General features: G+C 41.0%; 1 protein-coding gene across 2 annotated transcripts in view; it reads right to left on the bottom strand.

Annotated features, from left to right (window-relative positions):
• Positions 1-14,993, bottom strand: part of SPARCL1 (SPARC like 1) — a 53,460-nt gene that overhangs the window by 12,891 nt on the left and 25,576 nt on the right. For both annotated transcript variants that reach the window (XM_032633529.1, XM_032633528.1), the window contains exons 2-8: positions 12,614-12,677; positions 7,576-7,746; positions 6,211-7,188; positions 4,853-4,925; positions 3,806-3,924; positions 3,450-3,570; positions 1,730-1,866 (exon numbers count right to left, since the gene is read on the bottom strand). In XM_032633529.1, the coding sequence (XP_032489420.1) occupies positions 1,730-1,866; positions 3,450-3,570; positions 3,806-3,924; positions 4,853-4,925; positions 6,211-7,188; positions 7,576-7,746; positions 12,614-12,667 (1,653 nt within the window). In that variant the 5' untranslated portion in view covers positions 12,668-12,677. The remainder of the gene's footprint in view (positions 1-1,729; positions 1,867-3,449; positions 3,571-3,805; positions 3,925-4,852; positions 4,926-6,210; positions 7,189-7,575; positions 7,747-12,613; positions 12,678-14,993) is intronic.

Below are 14,993 nucleotides of genomic sequence, written 5' to 3'. Positions count from 1 at the left end.
TCTTCGTTGTGGTACGCAGGCTTCTCTCTCGCTGTGGCGTGGGCTCTGCAGCTGTGGCGTGCCAGTTCCAGGGTGCATGGGCTCTGTAGTTTGCGGCACTCGGGCTCTAGTTGAGGCGCGTGAGCTCAGTAGTTGTGGCGCGCGGGCTTAGTTGCACCGCGGCATGTGGGATCTTAGTTCCCTGACCAGGGATCAAACCTGCGTCCCCTGCATTGGAAGACGGATTTTTTTACCCCTGGACCACCGGGGAAGTCCTGGCATACTCCATTCTTAATCCTTTATGTATTTGCATCCAGTGCCTGCTGCGGCTCAGGTCAGCCCTGGCGTGATGCTGCTTGGCACCCCCATTGAAATTTCCCTGTTTTGTATCTAATGCTCTCAAGGCTGTCTGTGGCAATGTGTTGTTAAAGAGAGAGGATAGAAATTATTTAGGGGCAATGCATATAAAACTACCAGCTTGTGACGTTACCAATTAGTGCACCGAGTAACTGGAAGCAATCAGAACAGATCTTCTACTTGTTCTCATGAATACATCTACCAATTTCCCTCCTTGTCACCATGCGTGAAATTCCTTCGCTCCTCATCTACTAAGCCCAGCCGCTCACTGGTGCTCAGAAGCTCACCCCTTCTCATCTACTCAAGAATACCCTGTGGCAGTTGGGCACCCTTCCTTCTTTACTGGATTATTTCCAGAGGCATACAAACATCCTCTGTCACCTCCCGCTGGTAGATAGGACCCTTGAACTCACATTCCTGTCCACCTGCCACCCATTTCACTTTTCCCCTTTACAGCAAAGTGTCTTCTATACTTGCTGCTTTTACATCATTCCTCCTATTCTCTTTTGAACCCTATCCATTCAGGCTTTTCTCTTGCAAAAACAGCTCCTGTCAAGGTCAACTATGACTGTCATGTGTCAAATCAGGGGCCAACTCTCAGTCCCCATCTTAACAACCTGCAAACAGCATTTGACACAGTTAATGCACACCCTCCTACATGTTTTATTTTTTTCTTTATAGCATCTTTCATCCCACCTGACATAACATATTTGCATAAATGTTTATTCGCATATATTTATACATTTGCATGTGTGTTCATATTTGCATACATGTGTATATAAGTATATATCGTCTCTTTGCCTAGAATGTACGCTCATGAAGGCAGAGATTTTTGTTTGGTCCCTTGCTGTATTTCCAGCATGTAAATCAATTCCAGGTACCTGGTTACCCCCAGTAACTATCTGATGAATGATTTTTCCCTGGGAACTTCTAGGATTAATATTCTGCACTTTTTAATCTTAATATACTACTGACATTGTTAATAATGGATTGCCCTTATATCATAAATCTATGTCTGGCCTGTAAAGGCATAAAACACGTTTAGATTTAAATAATATGTCTGGGCCTGAACATATAAACGCTGAACTGAGGTTCACTTTGGTCAACAGAGTTTGCTCTAGGGACGAGTTCAAGATCTCTTGCTCAGGCCCCTGCCCTGCGTGTCTGAATCGGGTGGTTTGACTGTGTCCCAAACTTTGAGGCGTGAATAATGACCACTACTATTCTGTTAATCCATGGGTGTTAACCAGGTGTGGTTTTCTGATATGCAGAGGAAGGGCTGATATACCCCTCCCCCGCCCTTCCCCCCCCCGCCCCCCCGCACCCCTCCCCTGACGATTTTTTCCTCAAGCCCTGTAGACAGACGCTTAGGTAGCTGGCGTGGATAACTTACTTTATTTCTCTGCTTCTCATTTAGATATCCAGCGTGCTCAGGGTTAGGTTCATAAAGCTGCATGAGGATATTCTTGAGCCAGTCTCTCATCCTTAGAGGAAACTGGGTCACTTCAAAGTCGGTACAAGCAGGAATAGCTGTTCCAGGCAGAAAGTAAATTGATTTTAATTTTGGGGTCTTACTCCGGTCCCAAGGAAAGTCCTCATAACAGGACACTTGACAACTTCCGGTGACTGACAGCATCCTCACTGCCCCTCCATCACAACAGTGGTCCTTAACCCCGGCGCCATAACAGAATTGCCAGGAGTGTTTTAGAAACATACCAGATGCCAGCTTCCTTTCAAAGAAATCCTGATTTGATTGATCTAGGGGTGGAGCCTGGGCATCAGGATGTTTTAAACGCTCCAGAAGCAATTGTGATGTGCAGCCAGGGCTGAGAACCACTACTCTAGAACCAGAGAGTTGGAATTCAGAGGTGGAGGTCACAAGAGCTATTTATTAGGAGAAAAGAGCAGAAGGCAGCAGTTAGCTTATACTGTGGCAATAATGTTAAATCCCAGTGGCTTAAAGGAACAAACATTTTTTTTCAGGTTTATTGAAATATAACTGACATACCACACTGTAAGTTTAAGGTGTGCAGCATAATGACTTGACATACATATGTCGTGTAATGATTACCACAGAAATCATTAGTTTAGTTAAACGTTCATAACCTTTAGTTAAACGTTCATAACACGACATACATATGTCGTGTAATGATTACCACAGAAATCATTAGTTTAGTTAAACGTTCATAACCTCATATAGTTAGCTTGAGTTTTTTATTTCCTTGTGGTGAGAACTGTCAGGATCTACTCTCTTAGCAACTTTCAAATACACCATATACAGCAGTGTTGACTAGTATGTCGTGCATCCCATCAAACGTTTATCTCTCCATCCTGCTACATGCCCCCTATAAGTTGGCAGGAGAGTTCTGCTCATCTGTTTCTCTGGGGCTCAGGATGGGGGAGACACCGCCATTCAGCATCATCTCAACACGAGGTGAAGACGGCATGGAGAGCCATACACCAGCTCTTAAATGCTCTGTCCAGAGCTCCCATGGATGACTTTTGCTCACATTTCACTGGACAAAGCAACTCATATGGCTGCATCTAACATCAAGGGGGCTGAGAAACTGAATCCTCTCATGTGTCTGGAAAGACAGGCGAGGTTAGTGAGCACTGCTAATGTGGAGAATCACTTAGCGACCAGGAGATCCAAACACAATTGAGAGTATCCTGGGGAAGGAAGACAATTTCTAAAACTTCTGGAGGACTATGCTGTCACTAAAACTTCTTGGCAAAGGCTTAGCTTTTGGAAGAGGACGACTAATTGAACAAAATTCCAATGATTCATCTCAGTTATTAAGCGGATAACATTATCATAGCGGTTCTGAACGCTGACGCACATTACAATTGTCTCGGTTACTTTGAAAACAAGTGAAAAAACAATGCCAAGGTTCCAACCCAGTCCAATTAAATCAGAATCTCTTACAGTTAAAGCCTGGACATTATTCTTCCAATTTTTAAAAAAGTCTTCCCAGTTATTTTAATGAGCAGCCTGGATTCAGAGCTACATGAACTTCTTGCTATTGTTGCCTGCATATATATGAGTACATACGTATATGTATATAATTCAGATTCACCCAGAACACTTTCAGCAGTGGTGGTTAGACTCTTACATTTGCAGGCTCCAAAGTAATCCAGCTGCAGTTGGTGCCCCTTTTTGGTCCCCTCCAATCTGCACTTAGTAGCAAAGAGATGGCAGGAGCTGGCATAGGTCTGGTTGTCAGTGCCGCAAACCTAAGAAAGACAAGTAGGAGAAAAACCTCAGGCTTGGGAATGTTCATTGGGAAAACACTCTGTTCCTCAAAGTCTGTCTAATGAACTGCTGTTTCTATTGACTGTTGTTTAAATATTAGATGATAACCTGGGCATTCACTTTTTTTCTTTAACAAAAGATTTCAACTGCAAATTACTTTCATTCAAATCACTAACTGTTTGATGTTCCTTAAAGACCATTTTGTAGAAGCCTTACTTGGTCAAGGAGTTTTGTAGGAGGACAAGTCGCTGGATCTTGGCAAGCACAGTGGGGTTTTCCCTGTTGATCAGCCTTGCAGACGTGTCCCCTTTTACACTGGAAGCTCATGCAAGAATCTAACAGAAAAGTTTAGACAGGAAACATGGACAAAGCTAAAGTGATTACGTAAACTCAAATTCATCCAGACAGTTCCATTTCCATGAATAAGAGAAAATTTGGGAAAACATTAGAAGCCTTTTTAATGGATGCGTTAATTTTCAGGTGGGACCCTCTGGCTCCAGACTATTTTGCATAATAGTCTAGATTTCTTTGCAGTTTGGATTGGGGATTTAAAAAGAACAAGCAACTTTTCTTGACCTGCCGGCAATGGTCATAGTCTGACGTCTACAGAGCAGTGCTGTGCAAGTTGGTCAAAAGTTAAATAAGCCACGAGGATTTTTATGGTTAAAATTCAAAATTTTGTGACTGGGGTACGTGATTAAGAATTAGGTCTTGGGCTTCCCTGGTGGTGCAGCGGTTGAGAGTCCGCCTGCCGATGCAAGGGATGCGGGTTCGTGCCCTGGTCCGGGAAGATCCCACATGCCGCGGAGCGGCTGGGCTCAGTGAGCCATGGCCACTGAGCCTGCGCATCTGGAGCCTGTGCTCCAAAACGGGAGAGGCCACAACAGTAAGAGGCCCAGGTACCGCAAAAAAAGAATTAGGTCTTTATTAAATATGGGATCTCAATTCTAAGTTATGGATTTGAGTGTAAATAAGGTAGAATCAATTTTTCTTCTTCGAAGCAAAAGGACTTAGAGAAAAAGAATTCTAGCTTTTGCAATAACATTGTAACCGGATTTCCAGTTTGTAAACAGTTACCACAGTTGTAGATCAAATGTGCACACGAGAATGTCAACAATTTATGGGAGCATTTCCTTGGGGAGGAGTGGGGAGAGGAAAAATTCTGTGCAGTAGTCACAAATGAAGGCGTGGGGATAGCCCAACATAGCCCATTCCGTCTCTCTCCTCATATAGTCACAGACTGCTTGCTTAGCCCGTACTCACCGACACTGTGCACCCTTGTGTTGCCTTCAGTTGAACGGTCATCTTTATTCAGTGAGCTTTCTGCTTTCTTGGCCTTTATAATAACAAGAGCAGAAGTTGAAGTCTATTTTAGGGAAAGCCTTTACATAATTTATATTTCCACTGTGCGTACCTTCACAGATCTTTTCATACTCCAATCGTTTCAGATTTCAGAAGGAGAAGACACCAGCCGCAGCCGTGGAAATAGACAGTAACCCTCTGAGAACAGGAGCCATTTCTATCTTTATGAACTGGGTTCAGTGCTATATCTCTGGGGATTACCCAATAAACATTGGAACTAACATCAGAAGCGAAGTTGGAACCTCCCCTTTGGTTTGGGAAAACAGTAGAAATGTGGTATTACCATGTGGTTCTATAGTTAAGACATGATTACATTAGTAATCTCTGTGACGCTATTGGGAAACGTTTCTTACCAGGTTTCTAAAATGTAAGAAAACTCCTGCCTTAGAATGGCAGCAGAGTTCTCAGGAATCGAAGTTAGTATTCACCTTGCCCACCAAAAGCTGTGCTAGGTGCTCCTGGTGGGTGGCTGCCAGAGTTTTGCATGAAAGCCCAAATGATTAAACAACCAAATAGCAATACGTTTCTTCCCTTCCCTCACCCTGTTGCCGTTTCCCGATTATCATTTTGGTGTGTGTTTGCTTCATAAAGCTGTAGCTGAAGTCTTTGTTCTTTGCCTTTATAGCTAAATCAATAAACATTGCTGTATCTCTTACGTTATTATGTTAGAGGCATTTTGCTAGACATTGGTGATCAACTTGACTATGGCCTGGCACCTGCTATCAAGGCATGAGAGCAGCAGTAGTCATGCCTCCCATCCCTCTTATCTATCAGAATTTACCACTCTAGTTAGTGCCAGGGACGTTCAACTGCCGGTATCTGCATCTCTGTGCCTGGAAAACCACGACACTCTATATGGCCCGCTCAAGGACAGACTGGAAGTGCTGGGGAATTCACACCTCTCCTAGTAATCCTCAGCTTATATAAAAGCCATAGGTCCCTCACTCTCCAAAGGGGCTAATTCAGAGGAATGTGCTTTCCATGGCTTTAATTATGTACCGTTGGTTAGCTTCCTTTGTTCCCTGAACTCCTCAAACAAACTGCACTAAAATCCAGGATATGCTTCTAGGGGAACCCAAATAAAACAGGCATTTTCAGACTAATGATGGAGATGTAGAGAAAAATAAATAATTATAATATATTTTAGTAATGTGCTAAGAGATGAGCACAAGGGATTGCAGGAGCACAGAGAAAGGTCATGGCTGTTTTCTGAAAAGCTAACCACTTTATCGGACAAGCACCATTGTAAACAATCTCACCCCTCGGTTTTCTACAGGTTCGCTGGTATCTACACTCTCATTCTCACGTGCTTTTTCTCTTTGCTCCTCATACTCGATGGGATAGTAATTGGATTGAGCTCTTTCATTCTCCAGGAAAGCCTCGCTTGGGTTGAAGTACTCCTCACTCGCATTGTGCCTGGGGCCATCATCGCCGTCATCATCAGTCCCATGATTTCTGAGCACGATGTTACCATCCGTAGGCTCCACCAGCAAAGGCTCAGAAAGAGTCTTTTTGTCCATCTCCTCATGGTTGCTGATAACTTCAAGGCCAGGCTGTCCTTCTCGGCTCTGCCATTCTTTATCTTGATTGGGCTTACTGATTTTTGATGCAGTTTCCTCTTCCATTTCTGCATTGGAGTTTTCCTCTTCTTGTTCTTGGCCACCCTGTTCAAATTCATCTTTCTGCATCTTGCTTACTTGAGTTGGTTGATAGGACTCTTCCAAAATATCATCAGACTGTGTACTGTCTTCTTCCTGATTGCTGGTAGAATGCTGCTCGGGAACTTCTCTCTCCCTTTCTTGGTTATCATTGTGGGTACCAATTTTACCTGGCTCTCCCTCATCTCCATTTGGGATATTTGGACCCTGCTCTTGGTTTCCTTGAACACTTAGGTCTTGGCTATGTTTGCTGCTTCCGTTCAACTGAGGATGTGCGTCATTTATAGGTTGTCCTCGGTTTTCCTCTGTCTCTGTGATGCTTTCTTGTTGATTAGAATCTACAATGGAACTAACATCATGACCAAGGAATCTCTCGGGGAGTTTTTCCTGTGGAGGCTCACTCATATCTTCTTTTAGGTCCAGTGTACCTTCAGTTGGTGTATACTCCAAATTCTCAGTTAAGTCACTTTCACTTTTCTCTTGATCCTGTAATCCCAGGTGTTGGCTGTAACTCTGGTCCTGATCTGCTGACTGGTCATGGTTTTCCTCCTCTGACTTTAGTACTGAAGATTTTTCAGGCTAAAGAGAAAAAAGTTTATCCTTGAAACAAATGATTATGTCATATCTACATCATATTTACAATTCATAAGCCAACATTGAATATTTCTTAATTCTTTTTCTTCACATAATGTCTTATAAACTTACTTTTGATGTTCTTCACATTCGATAGCTACAAGTTTAACCTGAACTTGAATTTTTTGAAATAAAACAATTATGTAGCACTTCAGCCCAAGAAGTAAAACTCATTAATCCTTACAATTCTGTTAGAGATTGGAGGCAGTTGATGTGATCATCATCTTAAAAAAAATTAAACTTAGAGTGAATCAGGTAGTCTCTTTGACCACGCTTTAGAATTGAGACATTGAGAGACAAAAGTCTGTACTAGTATAACCATGTTACTTTTACCTTATGAGTGGGATGGTCTTCTATGGATACTTCAGTTTCATTTTCTGCATCTTCGGCCCTTACAGTGGGGATTGCAGTGTGCTCAGATGTTACCAACATTTCAGCCTGTTGGAAGGAACTCAGGGAATCAGCAGTTGGGTTGGAATGATCAGATAGGAACCTTGCTTGTGTCTGAAAAAAATTAAAAACTGGTTTGTTATTCATGCCTAAATGTTGTTTAAAATTTCTAGCTACTTTTTTCTTGTCATCATTGTTAGTAGTAATATATTTCATTTATAACATCAGTTAAAAGATATTCTCTAGAATTTTTAAAGATACAAGCAAATAGTCAGAATATAATCTTAAGTGAAAACAAATTCCCAATCATGATGAAGAAAGAGTTATATATGCAGAGAATGGGGGAAGATAGGGCCAAAATGATTTCAATCATAGCAACCTTTGATTTTTGGAATTATTTTCTGTGTTTTTCAAACTTTTACAAAGCATTTGTACTTTATAATTTTGAAAAATGTTGTTTAGCATAAAGTTGAAATCAAATTAACCATAGGCTATAGCACGTGTGCATTTTCTTAAATTAACTTTTAAGTACTCACTGATAATAAGCAGAAAAAGTTATAAACCCTTTATTCAATTTTTGCATACTTTCCTAGCTCTATCAGTCTTATATTCACCAGGAAATCATGTAGTAAAAAAATAATTTAATCTTGAACTAATTGAAAAACTGTATGAAACAGGACACCAAGTCTAGTAGGGCTGAACAGCTATGGAGTATTATTTCCTTTATAGGAATAGCTCTATTTCTTGCAAGACTGGAGGCATAGATGAAGAGCTGGGCGGTGATACATGATGGAGAAGTTGAACAACTGGACGTAGAGATAAGAGACCTTCCTTCAAGTCTTGACTCTGCTATTTACTACGTGTGGTGGTTTGACAAATTGTTCATCTGTACTCTCTCATCTCTCAAGGTGCGGTGAGCAGAAATACCAAGATAAGCCTATGTGTATACAAGACATTTTGTGAATTTTAAGGGGTAACCCAAGTGAAAAATTACTATTGCTAGTAGTAATATCACACAGTGGTAATAATATGAACTGTCTGATCTCTTAGGCAGGAATTCATCACAGATCTTTATTAGAGAGGTACTGTGAGCACTCATGTCAGACAGGTCCAGGTATAAGTATAAAATTCAGATTTTATTTGAATTGACTTGTCTTTACTCCATTACCAGGTCCTGTAGTGCTGATTATATAATGTAAAGAAAGTCGTGGAGTACAGGATTTTATTGATTGATTTAATTTTAAAGTGAAATATAAATTACTTTTTTAAAGTTGTTATTTCATATTGGAGTATAGTTGATTAACAATGTTGTGTTCGTTTCAGGTGTACAGCAAAGTGATTCAGTTATACATATACATGTATCTATTCTTTTTCAAATTCTTTTCCCATTTAGGTTGTTACATAATACTGAGCAGAGTTTCCTGTGCTATACAGTAGGTCCTTGTTGGTTATCTATTTTATTCTATTCTATTCTATTCTATTATTTATTTAGTTAGTTAGTTTTTGGCCACACCCCACAGCATGTGGGATCTTATTTCCCTGACCAGGGGTCAGACCCACGCCTTCTACATTGGAAGGCAGAGTCTTAACCACTGGACTGCTGGGGAAGTCCTGTATTGTTTTATTAATTTTTATTGGAGTATAGTTGCTTTACAGCGTTGTGTTATTTTCTGCTGTGCAGCAAAGTGAATCAGTTCTACGTATACATATCTCCACTCTTTTTAAGATTTCCTTCCCATTTAGGTCACCACAGAGCATTGAGTAGCGTTCCCTGTGCTCTACAGTAGGTTCTCATTAGTTACCTATTTTATACATAGTCGTGTATATATGTCAGTCCCAATCTCCCAATTCATCCCTCCACCCCCAGGATTTATTTTAGATGTGGTTTCTTCTCTTGCTTCTTATTACCTTTTAAACTAAAAGGAATAATCATATTTGAAAAAATTTCCAGAGAGGCCATTTTTAAGAGGCGCATGGGGAAAGAACGGTGGCCAGTTTGGCAAGTTGCTGGCAGGGGCCTGATGGAGGATAATAGTGGAGGAGACTTTCGGCTTATTAATGGAGAACTGCTCCCTGTCTCTGCACCCTTCTTCCTCCACTCCCCCTCAGCAAGCTGGAAGAAATGCAACAGCTTATCTTTCAGAAACACAGCAGTTCATCTTTCAGAAATTTTCAGAAAGTGAAATTCTGTTTCATTATTCTCTCCACATGTAACAACATACCCTCTGGAAATCTGTGTGGTTTCTCCGAACCATACAGAACTCACTTATTTCTGGAGAATTCAGGCAGGCAGGGAAAATGATACAAGATTTTTAACAGGTATATCCTTTGAGAAGATACTTAGTTTTTTTTGTTTGTTTGTTTGTTTTGCGGTACGCGGGCCTGTCACTGTTGTGGCCTCTCCCGCCGCGGAGCACAGGCTCCGGATGTGCAGGCTCAGTGACCATGGCTCACGGGCCCAGCCGCTCCGTGGCATGTGGGATCCTCCAGGACCGGGTCACGAATCCGTGTCCCCTGCATCGGCAGGCAGACACTCAACCACTGCGCCACCAGGGAAGCCCGATACTTAGATTTTTAGCACGGGACTGAGTCTATGAAAAAAATTTTCCTAGCAGGGAAACATCTGGAACATGTCTATATGCAGGCGTGTCATTCAAACATTTAGTTCAAAGACCCTTTTGATGCTTGTTTACATAGTGGCAACAGCTGCAAGGGCAAACCGCATTTTCAAGAGAAAACAATGGTCCTGTGGGAACTTGTCTCTGTGCTGAACATATTAATTATTCCACTTCTGTAATCTCAGAGGAGAATTTATAATTACAGCTGGAGTAGCTCCTCGTTGCTTAAGCATGATTCTTAGCAGTGCTCACAAATTCTTTTTTCTAAGAGCTACTTGGTCTGGGTGGCATGGTGTTTATCCTTGCTGACACATCTGTCAACCAGAAGCTATCCAAAAAACAAGGACAGGGACTCCCCTGGTGGTCCAGTGGTAAAGAATTTGCCTTACAATGCAGAGTACATGTGTTCGATCCCTGCTCAGGGAACTAAGATCCCACATGCCGCGGGGCAACTAAGCCCGCGTGTAGCAACTACTGAGCTCACACACCTCAACTAGAGCCCATGTGCCGCTAACTACAGAGCCCATGCGCTCTGGAACCGGCATGCCACAATTGCAGAGCCCACGCCACAACTAGAGAGAGGTCTGAGTACCACAACGAAGAGCCCAAGTGCCGCAACTAAGACCTGATGCAGCCAAAAAGAAAATAAATAAATAAATCTTAAAAAAAAAAAAAAAATGGAGTATGCCAGTGGGGAAGAGCAACTTTTCACTAACCAATGAACAATTTTGTCTCACACGCCTCACCTAGAGCCCATGTGCCGCAAACTACAGAGCCCCCGTGTCCTGGAGCTCACGCACCACACAACTAGTGAAGAGAAAACCTGCACGCCACAACTAGAGAGAAGCCCGTGCACCAAAAAGAAAGATCCCGCGTGCTGCAACTGAGACCCGACGCAGTCAAAAATAAATAAAATATATAAATAAATAATAAATAAATCTTTAAACAACAACAAAAGCAAGGACAGACTCTTAGACGTAGTAGAGAGGGAAGGAGAGAAGGAACAAGAGATAACTTGCTTTGTCTATTTCAAGGAGGTCGATTCATCCATTTGGTGAAAAGGAAAAAATGGCACAAATCCTTTAGTCTGATTAAGGATGATATGGATCCTTTGGGAGATATCCAAATGACCATCCAAGCTACGGTCCCATTAAATCAACAAAGACAACTTTCAGGTATTTTGAGGCTGCTGACATGGTCTCAGATGATCTGATTTGTGTGTGGCTGATTTATTGCAGTGGGAATGGTGGGGCTAGTATATCTGGCTGTGAAGAAAAGAAAGTTCTGGTCCTGTCTGCTTTCAGCATGTTTGCTTGGACGTACCCCCAAGTGTGAGTTAGGAGCTGTTTTATGGTTACCATATCATTTCCTATCCCTAACCTATTGGGTCCTGCTTTCATGATAGACTCAGAATTACTCAGCCAGTATGTATTGATCTTGAAGAAAATGCTGCTGGCGAGTGTGGGTATTTGCTCCTAGATTTCTCATACTAATTTCTTAGATTTTTCATATTAGCCTGGTGAGCTTCCATAGGAGAATTTATTTCTTCCTGTTCTCTTTGGTATTTGGGCATATTCCCTGGCTAATAGACTGTTAGTCAACACTTTCAGCTGCATACTTGTATCTTATAGAACCTGTTAGCTCTTAAAGAAATATATTTTTTGTTGACCTTTTTTTTGTTGTGTCTCGCGGCTTGCAGCATTTTAGTTCCCCAACCAGGGATCGAACCCAGGCCCCCTGCAGTGGAAGCATGGATTCCTAACCACTGGACCACCAGGGAATTCCCAAGAAATATATATTTTTTAAGTACCTTATTTCATTTTTACTAGTCATTCATTCCTTGCTTGGGAAAAAAATAATTTGATTAAAATAAAAATGAACTTATCTACAAAACAGAAATAGAGTTACAGATGTAGAAAACAAACTTGTGGTTACCAGGGGGGTAAGGTGGGGAAGGGATAAATTGGGAGATTGGGACTGACATAATGGCCTAGATGGGAAAAGAATCTAAAAAAGAGTGGACATGTATGTATGTATAACTGATTCACTTTGCTGTACACCTGAAACTAGCACAACATTGTGAGTCAACTATATGCCAATAAACATAAAAAAATTAAAAAAGAGAACTTCAAACCATTCTATAAGAACATTTTATTTATTTATTTATTTATTTAGGGAGGGTGGTCCCTGATTTATTTCTTAAAAATTTAGGGCTATATAAAATCAAAAGCACCTCATAAGTGGTATGATTAACATGCTACTAAGTAAATAGTGCAAGCTGAAGAACATTTTCTTTTAAATGGAGGATTTCTAAATTGAATGTCAGGAAGGAGAGATGTAACAATAGAAGAAAGGATATTTACCGGGATTGCAACTGCAGTTTCCAAAATGAATAGGAAAAAAATCACAGACTTCATTTTTCTAGACCTGTAAACCAAGAAGATAATTAGCAGTAGTGGGTAAAATTTCCTTGTAAAAGATTAAAAGATACTCTGCTTAGCAAATATTGAACTTGATACTGTCCTTTGTATTTAAAGGCAATTGTTGTCCTTGTGGACTAACATGTCTGAAAAGACCGATCAATGACAGTTTTTACCCAATCATGTCCCTCTGAGAATGACTCCTTGATTTTTTGGCCCAGCTGTGTTTGGCAGAACCTGTCTTTGTTTTGTTTTGTTTCTATTAATTTATTTCTTTTATTTTTGGCTGCGTTGGGTCTTCATTGCTGTGCACGAGCTTTCTCTAGTTGCAGCGAGTAGGGACTACTCTTTGTTGCGGTGCACGGGCTTCTCATTGCCGTGGCTTCTCTTGTTGCGGAGCACAGGCTCTAGCGCGCAGGCTTCTGTAGTTGTGGCATGCGGGCTCAGTAGTTGTGGCACACGGGCTTAGCTTCTCTGCGGCACGTGGGATCTTCCCGGACCGGGGATCGAACCCGTGTCCCCTGCATCGGCAGGCGGACTCTCAACCACTGCGCCACCAGGGAAGCCCTCAAATGATTTTTTAGAGTCATAGCTTTATATATAAATACATGCATAGAGCTTTAAATATTACTTTGATGTTTATAAAGAAAGTGAGGAATTTCTTCTGCTAGTTACTCAATATTTTAAAATAAATGCTTAAGTGGGTATTTACAAATATCTTAATATTTAACATTATTCAACTAATTTAATACTGTAACAGCTCTCACTTCACACACACATGCACACATGCACACAGTACTCTTCTTCCCCTCCTTCCCCTCCCCCTCTTCCTAAAATAATTGTATCACAATTCTTATTTAAATCACTATTTGACATCATGACAAGGTAAATATTCTTCATAGCTGAGCCAAGTAGCAGTTTCTTGTGTTGAATAATACTTACGTTTCTTTTCTTGAACAATATTTTGTTTTTGTCTGGACCTAGAAATTGTCTCCCTTTTCAAAGTACCTTCCCATGTACCCATCACTTATTCTTCCCAAATTTTCCAAGGTAGGTGAGGCTATTAAAATAAATCATAATCTAGAATTTAACGTTCATTCACTCTTTTCACCAGTATTTATTAGGTTTATGGAACTCTAGTCATTTATATTTTAGATCAGCATATTATTACTAGTCTACTGTTTTGGAAAACCATTAATATAGTATAGTTTCAGGCAGGGTCTCTTTACCTTGGCACTATTAACATCTTGGGCTGCATAATTTTCAGTTGTGAGGGCCGTCCTGGGCATCGTAGGATGTTTAGCAGCATCCCTAACTTCTACCCATTGTATGTCAGTAGCAAGTCCCTCAATCCCCACCAGTTATGACAACCAAAAATGTCTTTAGACATGGCCAAGTGACCCTGGAGGGCAAATTCACCTGAGTTAGACTTACTGTCTTAGTAGAAGGAACGTGGTGCTTTGGGATTAGAAACACATGTATTTGAACTTGAACCCAAACTTGCCATCCATGTAATCTTTGGAAAATTACTTAACCCTCTGAACCTCAGATTCCCCATCTGAAAATGGGGATAACGTCTGTGATGGTTAATTTTATGTGACAACTTGACTGGCCTGTGGGATGCCCAGGTATCTGGTTAAACATTATTTCTAGATGTGTCTGTGAAGGTGTTTCCAGAAGAGATTAGCATTTGAATCAGTAGACTGCATAAAGCTGATTGCCCTTCCAGTGTGGGTGGGCTTCATCAGATCTGTTGAGGGCCAACAAAAAGTTGGAATAAGGGAGAATTTGCTCTCTCAGCCTCCCTGTTTGAGCGAGAACGTTGGTCTTCTCCTGCCCTTGGTCTGGAACACATACCATCAGTTCCTGGTGCTCAGGCCTTCAGACTAGAACTGCACAGTTACATGAGATCACCATGCTTACTGGGTCTCCAGCTAGCAGAAGCCAAATCATGGAACCTTATCAGTGTATATAGTTGAATGAGCCAATTTCTTATACTCAATCTCTCTCTATATATAAACATAAACATAAACACATATCTATTCCCTGCCACCCTGGAGAACCCTAATACAACATCTAATTCAGTTTTGTGAAGATTAGAAGAAATAGTATTTGTAAAAATGCCTGATACCTAGGAGATGGTCAATACATCTTTCTTCTTTCTTTTTTCATTTTCCATAAAAGTCAAATTGCGATTCTTAGATAAACAACTTAGAGCCTCAGAAAATAATAGAATTTAATTTTTGCTGTGAGGTCAGAATAATTTTCCAGTGGACGTTTAGAGTCTCTTTTGCCCACACATTTACCAAAGCTCCCTTTAACT

Source organism: Phocoena sinus, chromosome 5, assembly GCF_008692025.1.
Source record: "Phocoena sinus isolate mPhoSin1 chromosome 5, mPhoSin1.pri, whole genome shotgun sequence".
In the NCBI taxonomy this organism is placed as follows: domain Eukaryota; kingdom Metazoa; phylum Chordata; class Mammalia; order Artiodactyla; family Phocoenidae; genus Phocoena; species Phocoena sinus.
The sequence above is the reverse complement of the archived record's forward strand: the minus strand, read 5'-3'. Positions and strand labels throughout refer to the sequence as shown.